The sequence below is a fragment of the Pocillopora damicornis genome, chromosome 4, assembly GCF_964200805.1.
Source record: "Pocillopora damicornis chromosome 4, jaPocDami1.2, whole genome shotgun sequence".
NCBI classification, from domain to species: domain Eukaryota; kingdom Metazoa; phylum Cnidaria; class Anthozoa; order Scleractinia; family Pocilloporidae; genus Pocillopora; species Pocillopora damicornis.
Genome location: NC_142673.1, coordinates 13045825 through 13054498, shown reverse-complemented (window position 1 = coordinate 13054498; position 8674 = coordinate 13045825). Strand labels below are relative to the sequence as shown.

Here is an 8674-nt window from a genome sequence, read left to right as displayed (position 1 = left end):
ATATTCCGTAATTTGTATCTAAAATAAACTTTACCTGTAAATAATTGAGAAGGTTTTTATATTTCCTTTTGATGCAAATGTTATAAAGTACCTTTACAAAAGAACTGACTTTAGAATTCAGGACCATCTCACATTTTTGAATAAAGAAGGTAAAAGGCGAGGGTAAAAATGGACGTCATTGCAAAGCTGTAAGTTTTAAATTATTGTGAATATATGAAGATCATATATGTGAACTGCGGATAAAGAAGTGAATATGAAAGTGATCTTCGCAGTAATGAACACTACTTGAGCAATAGTGAAAATAAGCTTTAGGTTCATAAGTTTTAATAAATTTTAGTTCACACAAGATTTAATGCGAAGATACAATATTTCAACTCTATGTCAGAGTCATAATCATATTCCGCCATAAGGATATTGAACTAGCAGTATTCATATTTAGGATAATTATAGCGTTGTACAGAATGATTACAATATATAAACAGCATAATAAAGAATAAAAAAGAAACTTTAATAGCTTATGTCAGCATGCATCAAACAAATAGCGGCAAGTCACCCAAATTTGTTTTCACTCCTACTTTCATATTTTGTAGCCCAATTTGTTCAAATAATTGTGGTGTAGTGTTTTTGTAAAAATTTATTTCAGTTTTCGAGAAAAAATTTTTTTTTCGTTCGACCGCTCAAATATGCAAATTTTCACCGTGAATATTACCCGAGTTGTGTGACCTCATGTGACGAATGTACTAGACCTACGGAATTTCTGTGAACATAATCCTTTGTTTTATCATCTAAACTTAATCCCCTGTCGTTATTGAAGCTGGCAAAGAGATATACATTGTTTGATAATAGAGGATGGTAATGGATCCAAGACACAGGACTTCGAGAACAGTGTTGCAGTTAGTTCCCTGATGTCATCAAGCTTCATCTCAGTAAAAGTTGAAAATTTAGTCGAAGATATTGTGAGTACCTCATCAGTGACACAATCAGCAGAGTAAATAAGAGCTTTCTTTTTAACAAGGAGATCATTATGTAGTGTATCAATCTTAGTAGTGAAAAAGGTAGCAAATTCACCAGCAAGCATACGGTCGTTTTTGGAGGGTGGATAGTAGTTAACAGTTGGCTTTTGAAGTAGCTTTTGAACAGTTTTGAACAAAAATTTTTGATTACTAGAGTTTTCTTTAAACGAGATGAATAGACGAATATCTCCGACTTAAGAGACTTAATCAGATTGATCACAACGTTACACTGGTGTACATAATGTACGCGGTCAACAGGAAGTCTTGATGCTCGCCATTTACGTTCAAGTTGTCTTCGTTTCCGCTTCTCAGCAGTGACTTCAACTGTGTACCAGGGTGCAAATGGACGGACAGTGACAACTCGTTCTTTCACAGGAACATGCTTGTCCAGTAGTGATCGTAAGACTTCATCATAATTATTCACAACTGCATGGAGATCATCTTGAAGTTGAAGAAGAACAGAACTTTCAATATCACTTCGGAAAAAATTCATATCAATACAGCGTAGATTTCGAGAAGAGACAACCTTCTTTACAAATCTGGGCTTTTCTAGGTGTAGAGTTGAATGAACAGCCAAGTGATCAGAGATGACAGGATCAGTTGTTTTAACGTCGTTAACAAAATGATCCATTGCATTAGATATTACTAAATCAAGAGTGTGTCCGTTAGCATGTGTTTTTTCTCTGACATGCTGTACGAGATCTAAGGAGTCCAGCAAGTCCAGAAATTGTCTAGCGGTAGCATCATTGGAATTGTCGACATGTATATTAAAGTCACCAACAATTAACAATCGCTTATGTCGTAGATCGGCAGTAATATGTTCCAAAAGCTTAGAAAATTCCTCTAAAAACAACGATGTTGACGAGCCAGGAGGTCGATAGACAAGCAGAATTTTTACATAGCGCACCATGCGTAGGTGAAAATTCATTAATTCAAAAGAGTGATATTCATCTGTGAGAGAGGTGTTTAAACAAATGCTGTTCTGTTAACTGGCATAAATCACTACAATTTGCAAAAAAATCTAACATAACACTCTCACCTTGTTTATTTATGATTTTATCAGCTGTTTCGATGATCACGTTAACTATGCTCTACCACATTTGAGTTCCAGTTTATATATCTTCTCTATCTTATTATATCAGTTGCGTGACAAGTGTGACACAGACATTCAAATATGAATCAACCTCCGAAATACCAAGAGATGGGTTTTTTTCCCTCTTTGCATGACATCTAGAAAAACCTTTCAGGAATTACTGCATTCAGAAAACTAAAATGTCCAGATCCATCAATGATTCCTTTGCCGGCTAAAGTCAAAGTATGGTTACAATAGTCAATTTGATTGACAAGCTACATACTGATACTGACCCCCCCGGTCTAAATCCGCTAGCGGATATGGATCCCCTTCGCAGATTTGGAGCCTCCTACCAAACTTTCTTTTTAAGCATCCTTTGTATCGCATTTGGTAACTAATTCTATTTGCAAGCTTTTTGTCGATGTTCTTTTCAATCACAACACAACATTCCTCAATAAAGGTAAAAGAAAAAACGAGCCATTTCGTTCCAATTCTACCGCATTTATTATAGCGAGTCGTACAGTATACGTAAGAATCAGATGTAAACAAACTACTGCATTCGAACAATTGAAATTGTTACGATAAATCTTTGCTTCTTCTGATGCGAATCAACATTGATACGAAACGTCATAACAATAGTGGAGACTATTGCGTCCAGTCACAAAAATAACTCAGTCTGATGTTCTAAAATAATAACATTAAACAGTTTCTGAACAAGAACGAAGAAACTACACAGGACGGAATCACATGTTTCCGTATTTCTGAAACGTGGCGGAAACATGCAACTCCATGTTTCCGTTATGTTTAACATGCACAAAAAGTGGTCCGGTTCCGTTGTATACGCAGCAACGGAAACGCGAGAAAACGTCACGAAACCGGTAACGGAAACACAGGTTATCCGTCGTGTTTCCAGAACGGTTTAACATGTTTCTGCCACGTTTCCGTTTAAGGATTCTTGCAATTTCGTCCTGTGCTACTCCTACTACAAGTCGTTCGTAAAGCCTATGATAAGTAAAAATGTTTCTATTCTGAACTATTGGAACTCTCAGCTTATTTTCAGATGCAAATCAACATTAATGTCAACGTCTTAACAAAAGTGGAGACTATTACATCGAAATCAATCTTATTTTCTAATTTTAACGATTATTAACTGTTGAGGGATCCGAAATAACACCTTAACAATTACGAAGACGTCTAGAGTCTGGCGATCTGCAGACAGCCACTCGCCCTCCGGGGTAGTCTTAAATCATGTGAAACCATTCCTCGCACAACTCGCATCGTACCATGTCGTCCCAACACTCAGGCATTGAACAATGACAAAATAAATTAGTGTCACACGTTTGTCTCCTGTTGAATCTAGTGGTGTTCGACTATCGCGGAAAAGGTTCAAAAACGACCTTTCTCATGATATTAAACTGAACTCTTGCCCAATTTCCCTTGGTCAAAAGAAACATCCGACGGGATGCCAGTTCGTATGCATTAACGATACGCATGTTTTGAATGAAAAACATACCTTAGTACGCACTGGAACGTAAAGTATCATCCATTTTTACTAGAACGTTAAGGACGATGTTTTCACTCAGTTTTGTTGGGGGGTCCAAATCCGCGGAAGTGGGTCCAAATCCGCTAGCGTATTTGGACCGGGGGGTCCAAATCTAGGGGGTCCAAATCCGCTGGGACACCGGCATCTTTGAGACACCAAAAGATATCGATGATTTTACAAATTGCCTCACTCACAAATCAAATCTCGGTGTTGGGTGGAATCGTGGTTCCAATAGCAGATGTAGGGTGCCACAAGAAATGTTCGGCCATGGTAAAGGTAGGGTTAAGTCGATTCCAAAAGCTGATCGGGGAATTGGCAAGCGTGTATCACAGATATTACTCAAGATGTCTGGAAAATTCGTACAATCTGGCTTCGGTAAGTAGGCTACTTACCACCGTGAGCAAAATTACGCGTGACGTCAGACTTAAGTCTCGATTGGGAGTTGGTCAATAGGCTACCAAAAATCAGACAGAGGCGGAGTTTTCTGAACTAATGTCTGAACACTTTGTTGGCTTTCCGCCGTCTGGGGGGACGCGTAGTTATGCACACGGTGGTGAAGGGCCCTTCCGCACTAGCAACTAGACGCTGACAAAACTTGTTTCTCTTCGCCAAAATCACATCAGAATTTGTCCTTGCTAAATGTCAAGTGTGCTGCAAGTATCAGCACCCTCGAGGACCTTTACATAAGATGGCGGGGGCGCACGCCTGGAATCTCGAAAACGACCGCTATAAAATTATAAAAGGTACTCAAGTCTTATCCGTGTGGGAGTTGCAACAATTAGCCAGTAAAAACAAGTGTTTATATCCTTTTCTGTCTTTTTCAATGCTTCCCTCGCTCCTACAGAGGATTCATACAAATATGAGAGCCGTGCTGCGTTTACATTGCACTGGTAGAAAAGGTCGTCCAGAATGAGTGTTTCGTTCTGTAATGAAAACCCCAATAAACTCTCTCAGAAATGACTCGTTTCGAATAAATTTTACGCTGGTTATTATGTGGCAACCAGTATGAACTCGTTCTTGTACAAAAAGGCCCCTAAAAGTCTTTATTCCCGGAGCATCACGCTTTGCTCGCCTGTCTGAATACTAAAAATTTCCGAAGCGTTGAAGCAACAACCCACTTTTAACTGCTTCACTGCTGCTGAAACAACGATTAGTGAAGAAAGCACAGATTTTAATATTTTCAATTCAACGTAAACAAAAATCTTTATACATGCTAAATATTCACTTGTGTCGGTATCAATTACTGCGTGACTAGCTTATGATATTAATGAGGTAAGGGAAAACACAACGCAAAACCTGGGCTCCTGTCAAAAAGTAATATCGAGGCATAATATAATAATCGAAACGGCTAATAAAATCATGAATAAACAAGGTAAGAGTGTTATGTTAGACTTTTTTTTACAAATTTTAGTCATTTATGCCAATTAACGGTGGCGACAAGTAGGCGCACCATGTATATCTCATAGTCGCTATCAAGTAAATTTTGCCGGACTCTGAGTTCGTCTCAAGATAGAACAACACAAATACACAAAGAAATTTTTACAGTAACTTAATAACCATCCTTTGGTCTTATCAAAGCTTGAAGCTCAGTAGATTCTGTCATATCGGTCATTGTTAAAACTGTCTTTGTTTTGATGCTACTTTTCGACATAGGAAAAGTATGTCGGACCAAAATATTCACCAAAAAATAAATATCTCTTTGCCAGCTTCAATAACGACAGGGGATTAAGTTTAGATGATAAAACAAAGGATTATGTTCACAGAAATACCGTAAGTCTAGTACATTCGTCACATGAGGTCACACAACTCGGGTAATATTCACAGTGAAAATTTGCATATTTGAGCGGCCGAACGAGAAAGGGCATTTCTCGAAAACTAAAATATATCTTCACAAAAAAACTACTCCACAATTATTAGAACAAATTGGGCTACGAAATATGAAAGTAGGAGAGAAAACGAATTTTGGGCGACTTGCCACAATATTTCAAATTTGTTCTATGGATGCTGACTTCCTCTCTTAAGAGTAAGTCTAATCCCCTGGTAGCCATAAGGCCTTCATTCATCGTGGGATTAAAGTTCTTTATCTCAAAAGCTTCAAAAAAATTCAGGTGCGAACAATTGTAATTACCATCTATAATTCACAATTAATGTAAACTGCATAACAAGTTATGAAACATCTAATATTTTCAAATTAAGAAGGAAAAAAAACGAGGATAGGAATGGACATAAATTGATTATGACCTTTACAAGCCATAGCTTTATTTTCTAAACACATACTTTAGGAGAAAGCTTTGGATACACCGTATCTCTTTATCAAATCGAGATTGACGCTTAAAAAGGTTTATCTAGATTGTTTAACCGTCCAAGCCTGAGTGGTAAAGGCATTTAATACAGTAAACTGCCACCTGAGACTAAGCTCCTTACATGTCGCTCTGCTTTCTCTCTCTCAGATGAGAAAGAGCTTCTTCTAAATTGCGTCTTTTAACGCAAGGAAAAGTACGAGTAAGAGCTTTGTAGAATTCGTCATATCGTAAACAATACACCCACGGGTTAATTCCTGACGAAGTAAAAGCAAGAGCTTCCACTGATAACCACACTGTGTAGTATAACAACTGTCTGGTCAGGCCACAGTGATGCGGGGTAAAATAATTCACCAAAGATGTGATTAGACTTGGTAACCAGCAGACAACAAAGAGTCCCACCACAATGCCAATTGTCAAAGCCGCCTTTGAGTTTCTCCTTCCTCTTCTCAGAGCCTCTTGACTCTGCACTGTGTAGTTATTTCTAATTTTTTTCGACTGTTCTGCGGCTGCTTTCAATATTCTGACAGAACAAAATATGATGATCATCATGGGAATTAGAACTGTGATGATTGTAAATGATAACCACAGTGACACTGAACCATCCTTGACAAAGAACCTGGAGCACGGGAGAATGAAAGAAATGAACCAAATAGTGACAATGAGTATGTAACATCTCCTTTTGGTGAGAATATCTTGGTAGCGGAGAGGATAGAGGATCGCCAGATACCTGTCCATAGTAACACAGCATAAGTTGAACGTGGTGGCCACTGTTGTGTGGATCCAGAGATAATCGATAACTTCACCATACGTCTGCACGTGACTATTTGCATCATATCCCACACATCTGGTGAAAATCCAGACTGGATCTATTACAAGTCCTACTACAAAGTCTGCGGCTGCCAAAGAAGCGAGGAACAAGTTGGAAATTGTTCTGAGAGACTCGTTTCGAACGACCAACCACAACACAATCGCGTTACCAATAATGGCCGCTAAACCTGCAAGGCCATACCATGATGACAAAATTATCTTGGCTGCCAAGTTCAGCTCTTTAAACTCACTTTTGCATGAGTTGTCCATTTTTTTCTCTTCCCTTTTTCACCGTGGCCGTTCTGCAAAATCCGCCGACAAGATCACGAGGCAGCATTGAGTTTTCGACAACGAATGAATTAACGATATCGAATCCTGTTTTTAAATGTTATCGCCCAATCAATAAATATTCATCAAAGCTGTCAAAATCCAAAGAAATTTTATAGATTAACTGGGCAATTTTTATCGCATGGATTTTCGCGAATGACTTTTTTTCTTTTTGTAGTAATAATAATGAATATGTCCATCCCCTTATAGAACTACTCTAGTTCATCTCGGTTTCACTATTTTGCTTGTCACAAGATGGTAATTTTTTGTTTTAATATTTGTAATTAAAATGCCACCCGTAATCAGTCGCCTTAACTCGTTATCTCATAACGCAGTTTGTAAAAGCTCGTAGGAACTGAGATGGATTCCATGTTCATTGAATGTGAGGTGTTGAAGGCTTTCATTATTGAAACTTTTTCACTTTTAAAATAAGATTGCAAATTTTTAGGCGGTGTGCAGGTGTTATAGCTTTATATTTACACTGCACTATATGGTGCCCACTACAAACAGTATTTTATTTTGGTCACGTTTCATTGCGCTCGAAACCTTAAAAAAAATTTAGTAGACGTTTTAATAGCGCGTATTCGTGACTGTTTCCGTCAATATCTAAGTGCTACATGACCATGAAACTCCTCTATTGACACTTCAATTGCGTGCAAGTTAACACTACCTGATAATTTGCATATTCTGTTTTAACGAACATGTCAAGAAGCGTAAGTATTCCCTTTCGATCAGTAGTTTTCTGATTGGAGGAAAAAAAATCGGTCCTCTAACTGATACAGTGTATAAAAAAACCCAGGAAATTCTGTACAAGTGCGATATCAAGGACACTTCTCACGACAGCGTGCACCTTCACACGAACTGGCGTTAATGACTGTTAGATTTAATCTCAGATCAGGAAGTTGGTGGAAATGTTCAATCAGAATTACACGCGGTCTTTCTCTCAGAAAAAATGGTTGTAATACTTAGAATGACTTTTCATTAAGTTTTGCAGTAAAATACAACACATTTTAAATCCCAATTTTGTTTTCATCAAGCAATTTGCAATGCAATGATAAAACAGTCAGACGAAGCTGTAATTTATCTTGAATGTCAAGGTTTGTTTGTTGGGGCCTTGTTGGGCAACATGAGGCTAACTTTTGGTACTAGTTCAATTCTCAGGTTGTGCTTGGACACGCTAGAAACTCAATCTTTAAGTATCGTGGCTTAATTTTAAAAGAAAAGCAAAGAGCGAAAGTACAAGCGCTGATACTTTATCGTTTGGCATAATAACGATTTCAATGGCTAGAGGGCTAGATGGCTAGATAGCTCACAATGAAAATTTCGATGGGGCAATGCGGTCCGCCTTTAAATCAATAAACATGCTTTTAACTGTATAGGCAAACGTGTTTTTCGAAAATTAGATTTAAGACCAGGAATTCGCCTTCAAACGCAGTTCTGGTAAAAAAAAATACGTACTGAACTGCCACCTATGTTCAATGTTTTTGAACGATCGGGGTTTATACTCGGAAGGGGGAAAGATTGATTGCAAAAACAAAAGAAAACAAAAAAGTTTTAAGAGTGAACAATTAGATCTTAATGTTTTTGATGGTGTTATTGTATCATAATC

At 37.8% G+C, this 8674-nt stretch overlaps 1 protein-coding gene across 1 annotated transcript; it reads right to left on the bottom strand.

Moving 5' to 3' along the window:
• Positions 1-5745: 5745 nt before the first annotated feature.
• LOC113667800 (beta-1 adrenergic receptor) lies at positions 5746-8674 on the bottom strand. Its single transcript, XM_027183660.2, has one exon. It carries the CDS (start codon positions 7006-7008, stop codon positions 6049-6051), a length of 960 nt encoding a protein of 319 aa, XP_027039461.2. The 5' UTR covers positions 7009-8674; the 3' UTR covers positions 5746-6048.

What these genes read in the sequence shown, in the direction of transcription:
- LOC113667800 (XM_027183660.2), bottom strand. Translation starts at nt 7,008, where the DNA reads ATGGACAACTCATGCAAAAGTGAGTTTAAAGAGCTGAACTTGGCAGCC.